Source organism: Pseudophryne corroboree, assembly GCF_028390025.1.
Source record: "Pseudophryne corroboree isolate aPseCor3 chromosome 3 unlocalized genomic scaffold, aPseCor3.hap2 SUPER_3_unloc_11, whole genome shotgun sequence".
NCBI classification, from domain to species: Eukaryota; Metazoa; Chordata; class Amphibia; order Anura; family Myobatrachidae; genus Pseudophryne; species Pseudophryne corroboree.
In genome coordinates, this window is record NW_026967499.1 from 1,357,846 (window position 1) to 1,375,145 (window position 17,300).

Here is a 17,300-nt window from a genome sequence, read left to right on the forward strand (position 1 = left end):
ATGTCTCCCCCACTACTGCCACGCACCCTGTCCTCTCCCCATTACTGCCACCCACCCTGTCTCCCTCCACTACTGCCACTGCCCTGTCTCCCCCCACTACTGCCATCCACCCGTGTCTCCCCTACTACTGCCACCTGCCCTGTCTCCCCTACTACTGCCGCCCGTCCCATCTCCCCCCACTATTGCCATCCACCCGTGTCTCCCCTACTACTGCCACCTGCCCTGTCCCCCCGCTCTGACACCTCAGCCCTGCTTGCAGATGTTTACCCACATAGACATTGCCTCCAGCAGCTCCCACTACTGCCACCCACCCTGTCTCCCTCCTCAGCCCTGCTTGGGGACGTTTACCCACATACACATTGCATCCAACAGCTCCTACTACTGCCCGCTGCCCTGTCTCCCTCCTCAGCCCTGCTTGGGGACACTTACCCACATAGACATTGCCTCCAGCAGCTCCCACTACTGCCACCCACCCTGTCTCCCTCCTCAGCCCTGCTTGGGGACGTTTAACCTCATAGACATTGCCTCCAGTAGCTCCTACTTCTGCCCCCTGCCCTGTCTCCCTCCTCAGCCCTGCTTGGGGACAATATTACCCACATAGACATTGCCTCCAGTAGCCCCCGCTACTGCACTACTGCCACCCACCCTGTTTCCCCTGACATCTTAGCACTGCTTGGGAATTTATGGTACTGCTAACAGTCCATCAACAGATGGAAGAAACCCGGGCAGTACGGAGGCAGCAGCTGCTTCTGGTATTATGGTCATGCAAGGCTGGGACTCAGTAAGATTACTTAATAGAGGGTCTAAATTCAGTAAGGATAGCAGATGCTGCTAATTATCAATCCTTTTCCTAGCGTGCTAGGGGCCACCCATCGCAAGGCCACCCAGCATGCTGACCACCACCTACCCCCTTGATGAAGCAGAAATTGCGATTGCCTCACAATTTCTGCTTTATCGTAGAAATTAGTGAAGCCTCCTGCTGCCGCTGCTTGCGCAGGAGGCCCGCTGCATTTTTCTTGATCATGGCGGCTGCATGTGATGTCACACAGCCGTGATCATGCCCGTCTGTCCTCCGTTCGCGCCACACTGCCCCCGCACCGCTCCGTCTCCTCCCTGGAAATGGAGCATTGCCCGCCCACCCCCGTGACTGCCTCTGCCTGACAGGCAATCCCATTTTCTGCGTCCCCTCTGCAGAAAATGCAGGTGCATGCACAGGATGGGCGCAGTGGATGCGCCCGCAATTTTTCAATAATTCCGTTTGGATCACACACTGCGATCAAACCTGAATTAGGCCCCGAGTCATCATCTTACAGGCAGCCAGTGAAGGGAGCAGAGAATGGGTGTTATGTGGCAGGAACGGGCTGGTTAGGTAACAGCCTGGCTGCTGCATTCTGTACAAGCTACAAGCTCAGTAATTCTTTTGCTGGGAGACCCAGGTAGAGGACATTGCAGTAGTCTGTGCGTGATGATACAAGTACATGTATGACTGTAGGTAGATCTTCTGAGGGAAATAAGTGCTGGAGTCTGGCTATGTTCCTCAGATGAGGATCTGATTGTGGCTGATACCTGATGTCTAAGTGTCACTCCACAATCCAGGACACCAAGATTCTGCACAGGATCAGAATTTTGTAACTCTGAACCCCCAAGTGTAAGTCTGGTTGGTTTGCAAAGCTGAGCTGTAGCCCTGTCCTTTGTTGGTGAGCTTCTACCATATGGACCTGTTTCACCAGGACTGAGTCACAGCCAACTGGCATCACCGACACCTGGAGCTCAGCTAGACAACCATTTAGGATTGGGACTGGGTTCTCAGTGTCTGGAGCAAAAGACAGATCATCTGCATAGCAGTGGTAGATGAGGACATGACATCTGATTATTTCACCATGCAGTAGCATGTATATTGCAAAAAGCATAGGAGATACGATAAGAACCTTGAAGAACAACGCATGGCAATGATGAGTATACTCCAGAAGATTAAAATTGCTTCTCACCTGTGTGTCTTCTCTGGTGTGTAACAAATTGTGATTTGTGTGTAAAACATTTCCCACACTCAGAACATGGAAATGGCTTCTCACCTGTGTGACTTCTGTGATGTACAACAAGAGCTGATTTGTGTGCAAAACCTTTCCCACACTCAGAGCATGGAAATGGATTCTCACCTGTGTGACTTTGCTGATGTCTAACAAGATGTGATTTCTGTGTAAAACATGTCCCACACTCAGAGCAAGAAAATGGCTTCTCACCTATGTGACTTCTGTGATGTATAACAAGAGCTGATTTGAGTGCAAAACATTTCCCACACTCAGAGCATGGAAATGGATTCTCACCTGTGTGACTTTGCTGATGTGTAACAAGATGTGATTTCTGTGTAAAACACTTCCCACACTCAGAGCAAGAAAATGGCTTCTCACCTGTGTGACTTCTGTGATGTATAACAAGAGCTGATTTGAGTGCAAAACATTTCCCACACTCAGAGCAAGAAAATGGCTTCTCACCTGTGTGACTTTTCTCATGTTTAAAAAGATCTCTTTTGTGTGCAAAACATTTCCCACACTCAGGACATGGAAATGGCTTCTCACCTGTGTGACTTCTCTGATGTGTAACAAGTTCTGATTTCTGAGTATAACTTTTCGTGCACTCAGAGCAAGAAAAAGGCTTCTCACCTGTGTGATTTCTCTGATGAATAACAAGATGTGATTTGTGTGCAAAACATTTTCCACAGTCAGAACATGGAAATGGCCTCGCACCTGTGTGACTTCGCTGATGTCTAACAATATCTGATTTCCGGGCAAAACATTTCCCACACTCAGAGCAAGAAAATGGCTTCTCACCTGTGTGACTTCTGTGATGTATAACAAGTTGTGATTTCCGGGCAAAACATTTCCCACACTCAGAGCAGGAAATTGGATTCTCACCTGTGTGACTTCTGTTATGACTAACAAGATCTGATTTTTGTGCAAAACATTTACCACACTCAGTACATGGAAATGGCTTCTCACCTGTGTGACTTCTCTTATGTTTAACAAGATCTGATTTGTTTGCAAAACATTTCCCACACTCAGAGCATGGAAAAGGCTTCTCACCTGTGTGACTTCTCTGATGTTTAACAAGTTGTGATTTCCAGGCAAAACATTTCCCACACTCAGAGCAAGAAATTGGATTCTCGCCTGTGTGACTTCTGTTATGACTAACAAGATCTGAATTTTGTGCAAAACATTTACCAAACTCAGGACATGGAAATGGCTTCTCACCTGTGTGACTTCTCTGATGTCTAGCAAGTTGTGATTTCTGTGCAAAATATTTCCCACACTCAGAACATGGAAATGGTGATGTACCTGTGTGACTTCTCTTATGTGCATCAAGAGTTGATTTGTATGTAAAACAGTTCCCACACTCAGAACAGGAATATGGTTTCTCACCTGTATGTATTCTCTTATGTATTACAAGTTGTGATTTATATGTAAAACATTTCCCACACTCAGAACATGGAAATGGATTTTCACCTGTGTGACTTCGCAGATGTGTAACAAGTTGTGATTTCCAGGTAAAACATTTCCCACACTCAGAACATGAAAATGGCTTCTCACCTGTGTGATTTCTGTTATGACTAACAAGATCTGATTTATGTGCAAAACATTTCCCACACTCAGGACATGGAAATGGCCTTTCACATGTGTGACTTCGCTGATGTGTGTTAAGTTGTGATTTCTGGGTAAAACATTTCCCACACTCAGAACAGGAATATGGTTTCTCACCTGTATGTATTCTCTCATGTGTAACAAGACCTGATTTGTATGTAAAACATTTCCCACACTCAGAACATATCAGTGGCCTCTCACCTGCCTTAGCTGGCTGATGGGTAATAAGGTTTGTGTTCTGTGTAAAACATTTGGCATCTATAGAACAGGGAAACACTGTATCTACTCTCAGAGCTGTAACAGATGCACCAATATCAGAGTGATCAGGAGAACATTCCCCAGGATCAGAGGGCTCAGCTGATAGAGCTGGATGTATAATTGGGGTAATGGGGTTATTTCCTGGAGAATCCTGTCTACTGTCATTATCTTTTATGTCACAATCCGGGGATAACATTAGATGTCCTTCTGAGATATTCCTGCTTGTGTGTCCATCTGCTGGAAATAAAACACATTATGGAAATGTGAAATTTTCTGTAACAATATTAATCTTGTAAACAATAGGAGAAGACGACTTTCTGGGACACTTAATAGTAAATGTGTGTATTAAAACATAACTTTTAATGAAGGCTTTATAATAATGTCTCCTAACGTTACTCCTGGAAGCATTGGTAAGGCAGCATTCCTTTATGTGTGTGCTCATACGCTGGTAAGCCTGTACATGTGTTACTCACCCTTATATAAGGTATATTGCTACAGCAGAGTAGGTGTGGAACAAGGTATTTTACATGCAATATACCATATAATACCCTGTAATCATCATCATCTACTAGGTTATAATCCACTGTAACACCCCCATCTTCAGTGTCTTACCTCTATTCTCTCACTTGTATAAAGGATGATGTGTGTACGGTAAGTATGATACAGAGAATTACATATCAGAATCTATACAGCTGCCGCCATACTTCTGCTTCTCATACGTGTGCTACTGGCAGCAGTGAACATCTGAGTGAGAGTGCCGGGAAGACAGCAGAGTCTGATGAGAAAGAGATTGGATCTGCCTTTGCAGGGATGTACCACACTTGTTAGTATATAAAATAATAAATAAGAGGGGCCTGAGTCCATCCAGACGTGCTTTCTGGAGTTCTCCTCACTAAGTGGCTTATCTACCCTCCTTGATAGCTCTCAGCCACCGGCTGGGACCAAGACCCAATCTATTAAGTACCCCACTCCTCCTGCCCTAAAGTCACTCACTCTGCTCAGTCCGGGCATCGTTCACTGCTGCAGCCTAGTGACACAGCTGAAGCCATGGGCTGTATTCTGGGGCTAAGTGCGCCCAGTCTTTCTTGCACGCTCCGCGCTTTTGCCTCAGGTGGGAGCACTGGCTCTTGCTACTGCAGGGGGCAGAATGGGCTGCGCACAGTCACTGGAGCCCCTTGGAAAGTGAGGTGATGATCAAGCACTCTTGCTCCATTGCCCTTTCTCCGAATTCCACTAGCCGATCTGCTTAGGTATCCGTGTCGCCCCCCCAGGGATGTTTTCACCTTCGGCCCTGCTAGGTATGAAACATGGCTGCTGCTAGTAGAGAGGGTGGGGCTTGTGGGTCTCACCGGTTCTGTACAAAGGTCCACTGGTAGGCCGCCCTCTTTGATGCCAACGCCCTTAGCACTCTCTACCTCCACCAAGCTCACGAGTGCCGCCCTCATGATGCTTCTGGACGTGTTGAAAAAGGATATCCAAACCCTTCTCCTGATACACGATCTCCAGATCATCCTTAGACATTCCGTTGAAGTCCGCCATCTTGTGCGTTCTCCTGCGCTGCAGTTACTCCTCTCCTAACTCGGCTTCTCCAATCAGGTGACTGAAAAGCCACCTAAGATTATCCCACCGCTATGCCAGCAATTTCTGTAAACGGACGGTTCTGTATGAAAGCCCTCGCATCCTGCCCCAGTCACGGAATGGATGTTTAGGTCACACGGGAACTGGCCACTTAGGAGATTCCCACTTACCATCAGTAACCACCTATTACTGACTCCACCCACTGCGCAGTGGGTGGGTACTACGCTGCCACCAGATTCTTTGTTGCCATGGAGTCTGGAACCATGGTACTGCTCTGTATGCGTCGACACGCTGTCTTACCACACCTGCATAGTGTTGACAAAGCACTACTAGTCACTGGACTAGGCCTCCACACGGTAGCTGGTGGGAGGCGGATCTTGGAGATGCTGAGTGGACCCTGGACAGCCGTAAAACTGAACTATGTTTGGCATAGCACTGCAGGTCACAAGATGAAGTGGTCGTCTTGAGGCAGATGTTTATTCACTCAAACAGTCTTAAAAAAGACTATTCCCTATTGCTAGGGGCAACAACAATACAGCAAAATGTTTACAGCAGAGTGGAAATGGTATAATACCTCTGGAGGCTCACAGGCCTCCTCTTTTTTTCTTACTCCAATACACATACCACAGGGGGTAAGTCCACCGTGCTGTTCTCAACCAATCATTGTTTACCCATGTGATGTGCATGCCTTGGCCACATGCACAGCTAACATTGTCCTCTGTGGACGGTGGGGAGTAGTCACTCTCCTTTGACCGTCCAATCCTGGAGGGTTGTTATCCGCCCTGGTGACGTTCAGTCTAGGCAGGGGGAAGCTTTCTCATCTAAACTACTTCCATGAATCTGCCCGGGTTCCCAGCTCACCATCTCCAGCCTAAACTTGGGCTCCAGAGATGGGAGGCCTAGATCCCCGGTTAGGGTTTCCTGCCCACCGAGGGTGATCCCTATGGAGCTCCAGAAAACCATTCAGCTTGTTTTAAAGCTGAGCTGCTCCTCTCTCTACCCATGATACTTCCATGTGGGAGGCTAGAGAGGAAGGCATTCCATTTTTGGGGGAAAGTACTGGAGGAATCCATCTGCCGGCACAGTAATGGATTCCCCCCCTCCTGGGACACACAACCAAGTAAGTTCATTTCACTTTAAATACAATTCAAGTACACTATACACATTGTTGCTTAAATATACACTGAGCCAGTGCCCTGCACAGGCTCCAAATACCCAGGCACTGCAGTGCCTCACCATACTATTATATATATATATATATATATACATACATACACACATATATATACACATACATATATACACACACACACACAGTGTTCGCAAATGTTTTTTGCCCAGATCAGAGGACGGGGACTCACTTTTCTAAAACGTGTGGGTCCCCGAAAGACGCGCTGCACTGCTGCCAATTCCTGGCTCTCAATTGACTGCACTTCCTGCCTGTAAAGAGGAGGTGGAGCCTTACCACTACCAGTCCTCTGGTGGTGCCTTCCCCTCCTGGTCACATGCAGCCGCGGATTCACACGGGGGCCGGGCAGAGAATGAAGACGGCTCTACGGCTGCTCTACGCTGTGCTGCGGGCGGGAGGTGAGCGCCGGTGACAGCATAAGTGCTGTGGGGTAGGGTAAGTAGCATAGGAGCGGGTGGCTGAACTTGGGTGGTTGCTTTCCCTGCATGCCTTGTGTGTCTTCTGGGAGTGTCATGGGCTTGTAGCCCGACCTCAGTGGTTGTTTCAGGCATCCACTACAGTAAGTTTCCCTGATATTCCCAGCGCCATTCACAACTAGACCAAGCTAAGGATCTATGAGTATATAACATGAATCTAATGTGCAGGCACTGCTGCTACCTGTGGTGCACCCGCTACTTCTGGGATCATCCTGTCAAGCTGCCTAAAACGTCTGCTTCGGTCAAAAGCATTTATACAAGTGATCTGAGCCAGGGCTTCATCATATAAGCCTAGAAATGAAAAACCACACCGGCATCCTAAATCGCAGCACTGCCTACGTCTAACCCTCCCACACACAGCCTAACCCTAACCTCCCCCCAGCACTGCCGACACCTAACCCCCCCACACACACAGCCTAACCCTTACCTCCCCCCAGCAGTGCCAAAACCTAACCCCCTTACCCACAGCCTAACCCTAACCTTCCCCCAGCAGTGCCTAAACCTAAACCCCCTTACCCACAGCCTAACCCTAACTTCCCCCCAGCAGTGCCTAAACCTAACCCCCCCTTACCTACAGCCGAACCCTAACCTCCCCCCAGCAGTGCCTAAACCTAACCCCCTTACCCACAGCCTAACCCTAACCTCCCCCCAGCAGTGCCTAAACCTAACCCCCCTTACCTACAGCCGAACCCTAACCTCCCCTCAGCAGTGCCTAACCCTAACCCCCCTTACCCACAGCCGAACCCTAACCTCCCCTCAGCAGTGCCTAACCCTAACCCCCCTTACCCATAGCCTAACCCTAACTTCCCCCCAGCAGTGCCTAAACCTAACCCCCTTACCCACAGCCTAACCCTAACCTCCGCCCAGCAGTGCCTAAACCTAACTCCCCCCTTACCCACAGCCTAACCCTAACCTCCCCCCAGCAGTGCCTAAACCTAACCCCGCTTACCCACCACCTAACCCTAACCTCCCCCCAGCAGTGCCTAAACCTAACCCCCATTACCCACAGCCTAACCCTAACCTCCCCCCAGCAGTGCCTAAACCTAACCCCCATTACCCACCACCTAACCCTAACCTCCCCCCAGCAGTGCCTAAACCTAACCCCCCTTACCCACAGCCTAAACCTAACCCACCCTCCTTAGTGCCTAACCCTAACGTCCCCCCAACAGTGCCTAACCCTAACCCCCTTTCCCACAGCCTAACCCTAACCTCCCCCCAGCATTGCCTAAACCTAACCCCCCCTTTCCCACAGCCTAACCCTAACCTCCCCCCAGCATTGCCTAAACCTAACCCCCCCTTACCCACAGCCTAACCCTAACCTCCCCCCAACAGTGCCTAAACCTAACCCCCTTACCTACAGCCTAACCCTAACCTCCGCCCAGCAGTGCCTAAACCTATCCCCCCTCCCGCACGCTAAACCTGTGGCGGCGGGATCCTGATCTCCTCGGGATGCCGGCGGCTGTCGGGATTCCGGCGTCGGTATTACGGCTGCCGGGATCCTGAATGCATACCTCCGGTATGATAACAGCCCAGCAGCATTGTCACCCTCTCGCTCCCCCTGTAACACTTTTGTAGCGTCTAAGGCCCTCATTCCGAGTTAATCGCTCGCTAGCTATTCTTTGCAGTGCAGCGATCAGATAGTCGCCGCCTATAGGGGAGTGTATATTCACTTTGTAAGTGTGCGATCGCTTGTGCGAGGGAGCGTTGCAAAAACATTTTGTGCAGTTTCTAAGTTTCTAAGATCATTTCGGTCTTTTTGGAGCCGGAATTGACATCAGACACCCGCCCTGCAAACGCCTGGACACGCCTGCGTTTTCCCAAACACACCCAGAAAACGGTCAGTTGCCACCCACAAACACCCTCTTCCTGTCACTCACCTTGCGACCAGCGTTGCAAATGGATTCTTCGTTAAATCCATCGCTCAGCAACGATTCGCTTTGTACCCGTGCGATCCACCTGAGCATTGGGGTGCATACACATGTAGTAATCTGTTCACTGCAGCAAGCGATCAACTCGGAATGACCCCTAAATCCAGTCTGGGGCTTCTATTATAGCAGCACCATAAACCCATTACATATATTAAATGTATTATTTACTAATGTGTTTAGAAGCATTTATTGTCCTGATTTTAATCATATAAATGTTCTACCTGCTGCAATGTGTATAACGTGCTCTACCTGCTGCAATGTATATAACGTGCTCTACCTGGCGCAATGTGTATAACGCGCTCTACCTGCTGCAATGTGTATAACGTGCTCTACCTGCTGCAATGTGTATAACATGCTCTACCTGCTGCAATGTGTATAACGTGCTCTACCTGCTGCAATGTGTATAACGTGCTCTACCTGCTGCAATGTGTATAACGTGCTCTACCTGGTGCAATATGTATAACGTGCTCTACCTGCTGCAATGTGTATAACGTGCTCTACCTGGTGCAATGTGTATAATGTGCTCTACCTGCTGCAATGTGTATAACGTGCTCTACCTGGAGCAATGTGTATAACGCACTCTACCTGGCGCAATGTGTATAACGCGCTCTACCTGCTGCAATGTGTATAACGTGCTCTACCTGCTGCAATGTGTATAACATGCTCTACCTGCTGCAATGTGTATAACGTGCTCTACCTGCTGCAATGTGTATAACGTGCTCTACCTGCTGCAATGTGTATAACGTGCTCTACCTGGTGCAATATGTATAACGTGCTCTACCTGCTGCAATGTGTATAACGTGCTCTACCTGGTGCAATGTGTATAATGTGCTCTACCTGCTGCAATGTGTATAATGTGCTCTACCTGGCGCAATGTGTATAACGTGCTCTGCCTGGCGCAATGTGTATAAGCAGCACTACTGAGTGGTGCAATGTGAATTGGTACTATGATGTGGCCACGCCCCTTCTCAACGAAGTAATTCCCCTAAATTTTTACTGCACGCGCTCCGCGCACACTGACTTTGCTTTTCGCTATGGGAGGGGGAGCACCAATTCACTTTCTGACAAAATATTTAGTTACATGTCTGGTGCAGAGTGTCCGGTATAGCTACACAGCCCAGCAGCACTGTCACCCCCCCCCCTCCCCCTTGCAGCACTGTCACCCCTCCTCCCCCTTGCAGCACTTTTGTAGTGTTCAAATCAAGTCTGAGTTTTTATATTTAAATCATTAATAAGAACCTTAATTCCGTTGGAAACCAGAAAAGGACAGGTAGGACCCCAACTTTTAAAAGTGAGGGGTCACTGGGACCCACTTTTTTGGGGGCTCATCGCGATCACTCCCTGGAGCGCTGAGGTGCCGGGAGCATAGCTCCCGGACCCCAGCGCCCTACTACTACCTGCCGCATAGGGAGCCGGTTAGCCTGGACCCCGTGAGCAGCGCACATCCCTGCAGCCATACGGTCAAGCTGCTCCCACAACAGCTCAGTGGGGTTGAGATCTGGTGACTGCACTGGCCACTCCATTACAGACAGAATACCAGCTGCCGGCTTCTTCCATAAATAGGTCTTGTATAATTTGGAGGTGTGCTTTGGGTCATTGTCCTCTTGTAGGAAAATATTGGCTCCAGTCAAGCGCTGTCCACAGGGTATGGCATGGCGTTGCAAAATGGAGTGATAGCCTTCCTTATTCACAATCCCTTTTACCTTGTTCAAATCTCCCACATTACCAGCACCAAAGCAGCCCCAGACCATCACATTACCTCCACCATGCTTGACCAATGGCATCAGGCACTCTTCCAGCATCTTTTCACTTGTTCTGAGTCTCACAAATGTTCTTCTGTGTGATCCAAACACCTCAAACTTCGATTCATCTGTCCATAACACTTTTTCCTCTGTCCAATGTCTGTGTTCTTTTGCCCATATTAATCTTTTCCTTTTATTGGCGTTTTCTTTGCCACTCTGCCTAGAAGGCCAGCATCCCGGAGTCACCTCTTCACTGTAGACATTGACACTAGTGTTTTGCAGGTACCATTTAATGACGCTGCCAGCTAGGACCTGTGAGGCATCTGCTGCCAGTTAGGACCTGTGCGGCGTCTATTTATCAAACTAGAGACTCTAATGTACTTGTCTTCTTGCTCAGTTGTGCACCGGGGCCTCCCACTTCTCTTTCTACTCTGGTTAGAGCCTGTTTGTGCTGTTCTCTGAAAGGAGTAGTACACACCGTTGTAGGAAATGTTCAGTTTCTCAGCAAGTTCTCGCATGGAATAGCCTTCATTTCTAAGAACAAGAATAGACTGTCGAGTTTCACATGAAAGGTCTCCTTTTCTTGCCACTTTCAGAGTATAATCGAACCCACAAATGTAATGCTCCAGACACTCAACTAACTCAAAGATAGCCCAGTGTTATAGCTTCTCTAACGAGCAAACCCATTTTCAGCTGTGCTAACATAATTGCACAAGGGTTTTCTAATCATCCATTAGTCTTCTACCACGATTAGCAAACACAATGTACCATTAGAACACTGGAGTGATGGTTGCTGGAAATGGACCTCTATACACCTCTGTAGATATTCCATTAAAAACCAGACGTTTGCAGCTAGTACAGTCATTTACCATATCAACAATGTATAGTGTATTTTTGATTAATTTAATGTTATCTTCATTGAAAAAAACAGTGCTTTTCCTTAAAAATAAATAAATGTCTAAGTGACCCCAAACATTTGAACGGTAGTGTATGATCTGGTGCATCTGAAGATGTGAACCGGACCACTAGCTCAGGAGATCTAATTTAAATGTTCTGGCATGGAACCTTCCATACTGGATCGCCTCGTATGAGGCTAACATCTTTCCCAACAATCTTATGCAAAGATGGATGGAGATCTGATTCAGTCGTATAACTGCTCGGACCATATCCTGGAGCGTCCTTGCCTTGTCCTCTGGGAGGAACACTTTCTGAGCCACTGTATCCAGAAACATTCCCAGGAACAGGAGCCACTGAGTAGGCTCCTGTTCCTGGGAATGTTCCTCAGAAGTAGGGACTTCTGTAAATTGAAGATCAACCCATGATGTGACAGAAGCTGAATAGTGCGGCCTATATTGAGCAATAGAAGCTCCCTGGATCTCACCTTTATCAAGAGCTCGTCTAGGTAAGGGACAATATTGATCCCCTGGACTCGGAGCTGGAACATCATCTCCGTCATCACGTTTGTGAAGACCCTTGGAGCTGTGGCCAGGCCGAAGGGTAGCGCCTGGAACGGGTAGTGATCATTCAAGCAGGGCAAACCGTAGGTAAGCCTGGTGAGGCGGTCAAATCGAGATATGGAGATAAGCATCCTTTATATCAAACAAAACCATGAACTCCTGTTCTTCCAGACCCGCAATCATTGCTCACAAGGATTCCATTGTGAACTCGAAAACCTTTAGTGAAGGATTCAAGGATTTTAGATTCAAAATAGGCTTTAACGAAACCGTCCGGTTTTGGTACCACAAACAGGATGGAGTAGTAACCCAATCCCTGATATTGTAGTGGCACTGGAACAATGACTTGGGACTGGGCCAACTTTAGGATGGCCTGTTGCAGCGTTACTCGTGTATCCTGCAAAACTAGTAAACTTGATTAGAAAAATCGTTGGGGAGCAGCACTGCTGAACTGCAGCTTGTAGCCAAGAAATTAGGTCCTTTAGCCAGGCATCCTGGCAGGAGCTTTCCCAGATGCGGCTGAAGTGACGCATGTCAGTGTCCGGAGCCTTACCTCCGGCGCGGTCTCATGGGTGTTGCGATCCCGGTGGTTGGCGCAGTTGCGGCGGCACGGAGCTGCTTGCAGTGGGTCCTTGGGTGCATGTGCGGCTTCCGGAGGTCAGGGGCCGGTGACCCGGATGCTGCGGCGGGTGTTGCTGCAGCAGAGCCCTCTGGTGGTGAATCTGTCTCAGGAAGTCAAGGCCGGAGCTGGGTTAGCTTAAGTGCTGCAGCTGAGAATGTCCCCAGTGCTGGGGGTGGCCATGTTGGAGACCTGAGATCTGCCAATGAAATCCACACTCTGTATCCAGCCAATCCAGTGTAGTCTTCCCTTATAAAAGGGAGACTGGCTCAGGGAGAGAGTGCCAGTGCTTCAAGTTACTTTCCTGTGAAAGTTGCTACAGCTCTGTGCTCCCAGGCTGCTCCTGGTTCCCATCATCTGTCCATGACCTATCACTGCTGCAGTCCTGACGCTTAACCCGGCGCCACTTGTGGAGGCGCTCACGGGGCTCCCGGTCGTAAAGGGGCTTCGGGTTCTAAACGTTGGTTCCTACGAGCGTCTCGCAAGCTCAAGCCACAGTCTTTGCTTCTTCCAGATTTGAGTTTTCAGCCTCGCTTTCCAAGCCCAAGCTACAGTCTTCATTTCTTCAAAGTCAGAGTTTCTCAGCCTCATCTACCAGTCACAAGCCACAGTCTTTCAGTTCTTCAAAAACCCAGTCTCCTTCAGCCTTGTCTACCAACCACAAACCACAGTTTTTCAGTTCCGCAATACCGGTGATCTTCAGCTCCTTTCCTCACCTCGTATAATCATAGACTTCAGTTCATTATTCCGTGTCTTTCAATTCCTCAAGTATCGGTGTACAGTTGTTTCTTCATTAAAAACACAGTTATCCTTCTACAGAGTTCTCATTCTTTTTATGCCCTCCAGCCAACTCTAACACCCACTAGGCCTCCACTTCATGAGGAAGAACTACATTCAACCTCCTCGTCTACTTCCTACACAGTCAGCTGTCCTCCCAGCCCAAGCTCGATTGTTGGAACCCCCAATCCCCGCCAACTCAGTCGAGATCACACCCCGAGATCCCCTCAGGGTTGGGGGGGGGGGGGGGGGGCACCATCATGCCAAGGCCCTAGTGGAAGCTGAACTGGTGCTTTGTTACCGAGAACCTGCGGCGGCTGGTTTTCTTGTTTTGCCTCTGGTGCCGCTCACTCATTTGATGTGCCAACGGCTCTTGATCTGAACCTGGCAGTCCGAAAGGACTGGGTAAGACCTCCCGGGGTGGGAACGCCTGGCCAGTGGGGCCCCAGAGGGGAGAAACGTGGATTTACCCACAGTAACCTTTGAAATCCATGTATCCAACTCAACCCCGAATAGCCACTCCCCTGAGAAAGGAAGAGACTCCACACTCTGCGCTTGGAATCTGCGTCCGCTATCCACTGATGCAGCCACAAAGTTCTGCGCACCGACACTGCCATGGCAGTAGTCCTAGCGTTAATAGCACCTATCCCCTTGAGAGAGTCACACAGGAGGCGTGGAGTGTCCTGAATGTGCTTTATGAGAGTCACCAGGGACGTATATCTCCAGCAAGGCTTCCTTGAATTTGACTCGCCCATGTATGAATGGCATGTATCATCCAGCAACCCGCTATCACAGGTCTTTGTGATACACCAGCCGCTGTGTAAATAGACTTTAGTGTAGTCTCTATTTTCCTATCCCCAGGGTCCTTTAATGCAGAGGAGCCAGGGACTGGTAATAGCACTTTCTTTGATAGGCGAGAGACTGATAAGTCTACTGCCGGGGGCTCTCCCCAGTGTTTCCTACCATCAGGAGCAAATGGGAAAGTGTGCAGAAACCGATTTGTCACCTGGTATTTTTTATCAGGATTTTTCCAGGTTAACTTAAACATGTCATCTAGTTCCTTAGAATCGGGGAAAGTGACACTAGTTTCTTTTTCTGTGCTAAGAAAAACGACCGCTGTACGGCAGCGTCTTCCAAAGGGACTTGTATCACATCCCTGATAGCAAGTATAAGGGGCTCAATACCCTGTGCAGAAGGTAAAGCCTCTTAATAGGATCCCATTCCTCCCCCTCCTCCTGTACCTCGTCCTCAGATTCTGAGAGTAAATCGTGCAGCCCACAACTATATGGACCTGAGCTAGGGGGGGGGGGGACGGACGGACTGTTTATTATCGGCCTTTGCAGCTAGGTCTGCTACAGCCTGCTGATTATTAGCAGTGAGCTGGGATGACATGTCTGCCATCATGGTTTTTATGTCACTGAGCCAAGATGGCTCCTGACCCTCCCCCCAAGTCTCCTCACTAACTTGGAAGGACTGGCTGCATTGTTCACATGAGTGGGAACCAGCCGCAGAGGGAGAGAATCACAGATAAGTATATTAAATAGCAAGCCTGCCCAGACTGGTATGTGAAAAGGACACACAGAGAGAGAGGAACGGCACACCCAAAGCCTGTCAGACCCATTGAGACTGCAGGCTGTTTATCACAGTATAACACAGGAGTCTTGTCCTTTTCAGGACACTATAGTGTGTATAATAGCGGCTCTCCCCCATATTTACACCCCTGTACCAGTTTCCTGTGTATCACAAGTGTCTGGAGGGGCTGTGTGTCCTTGCTGCTGCAGCTGTAAGCAGAGGAAAGAGCCAAAACGCCGCTGCTCCCGCTCTAAGGAAGCTCCGCCCCCTGTAACGGCATTGGAGCTCTATAGATATTTATACTGGCAATGTCTCCTAACAGGTGTAAAACGGAACATTAATGCCTGTTTCCACCACCGCTGCCAGTGTACACAGGGTGGCTATAGCGGATCCCTCCGTAGAGCGTCCGTATGCCACCCCTGTAATCGCGCCGCACCAAGAGCCGGGGACCCCCTTGTGGGTCCCCTGGTTTGTACTCGCCACTCTTCTGACCTCCCGCCATTGTTAGGGGTGTGCGGCGTGCTGCGATTGCATTTGGAAGAAATTTAAAGTGCATCAGCTCCTTTGGACCCCATCTATACCCCATTGTAATAAGTCCCCAGTATCCCTTATGCATGTTAGAGAAAAAATAAATAAAGAGTAGTTTAAATATAGACCGGCGTGTGCTAATAGAGACACTCTCAGGACATGTAATACCATAGACAGAGGTACTGCTAGCAACACACAGTGACATGATGTGAGGAGGAGAGCAGGAGAATAATAGGGGCTGATGGCTACTGATGTATGAGATACACCAGAGAGTGTGGGGAGGAGACTGGTCAGATCTCTGGGCTGGTAACACACAGTGACATGATGTGAGGGGGAGAGCAGGAGTATAATAGGGGCTGATGGCTCCTGATGTATGAGATACACCAGAGAGTGTGGGGAGTAGACTGGTCAGATCTCTGGGCTGGTGACACACAGTGACATGATGTGAGGGGAGAGCAGGAGTATAATAGGGGCTGATGGCTCCTGATGTATGAGATACACCAGAGAGTGTGGGGAGGAGACTGGTCAGATCTCTGGGCTGGTAACACACAGTGACATGATGTGAGGGGGAGAGCAGGAGTATAATAGGGGCTGATGGCTCCTGATGTATGAGATACACCAGAGAGTGTGGGGAGGAGACTGGTCAGATCTCTGGGCTGGTAACACACAGTGACATGATGTGAGGGGGAGAGCAGGAGTATAATAGGGGCTGATGGCTCCTGATGTATGAGATACACCATAGAGTGTGGGGAGGAGACTGGTCAGATCTCTGGGCTGGTAGCCCACAGTGACATGATGTGTGGGGGAGAGCAGGAGTATAATAGGGGCAGATGTCTCCTGACTCCACCACTGGGCAGATACATTTCCCTCATTAGTCTGTACTGAGCAAGGAGAATATGTGACTCTTTTCTGTAATAAGTGTTTATTACTCACCTGTGCTAATATCTGTAGGGATCTCCTCCTCCTTACACTGCTGATCACCCCTCACATACGTATCTTCTTCTCCTTCTATATCTTCTGCCTTTATATCAGTCACATACGTCTCTTCTTCTCCCTCTGTATCTTCTGTCTTTATATCAGACACATACGTCTCTTCTTCTCTCCTTATATCTTCTGCCTTCATATCAGTCACATACGTCTCTTCTTCTCCCTCTGTATCTTCTGCCTTTATATCAGTCACATACGTCTCTTCTTCTCCCTCTATATCTTCTACCTTTATACGAGAAAGACGTTCTACCTAAATAACCCAAAACATACAATGGCATTTGCATACTGTTTGATTAAATTGAGGTGAAACAGTATAATATCAGTGTATAAGACACACAGCTCCTCTACACATCAAATAGTGACAGTCACTTTGGTATATTGGATGAGACCCTAAATCCCACCTACCTGATCCTCCTGTGGGATCCTGTGATACTCCTCTGTACAATCCTGGGAATACAGAGGACGGGGACATCTCTCTGGGGTATCTCTGTTACTGGGTCCATCTGTAGGAGACACACAGTGACTGAGTACAGTGTATATATGTGATTATCAGATGA

General features: G+C 48.7%; 1 protein-coding gene across 1 annotated transcript; it reads right to left on the reverse strand.

The window, feature by feature from the left end:
• Positions 1-189: 189 nt before the first annotated feature.
• On the reverse strand, positions 190-17,233 carry LOC134983283 (oocyte zinc finger protein XlCOF6-like). Its single transcript, XM_063949003.1, has 3 exons — positions 17,145-17,233; positions 16,690-16,989; positions 190-4,130 (listed from the first exon to the last, which is right to left on the reverse strand). Exons 2-3 carry the CDS (start codon positions 16,877-16,879, stop codon positions 1,972-1,974), a joined length of 2,349 nt encoding a protein of 782 aa, XP_063805073.1. The 5' UTR covers positions 16,880-16,989; positions 17,145-17,233; the 3' UTR covers positions 190-1,971.
• Positions 17,234-17,300: the final 67 nt, after the last annotated feature.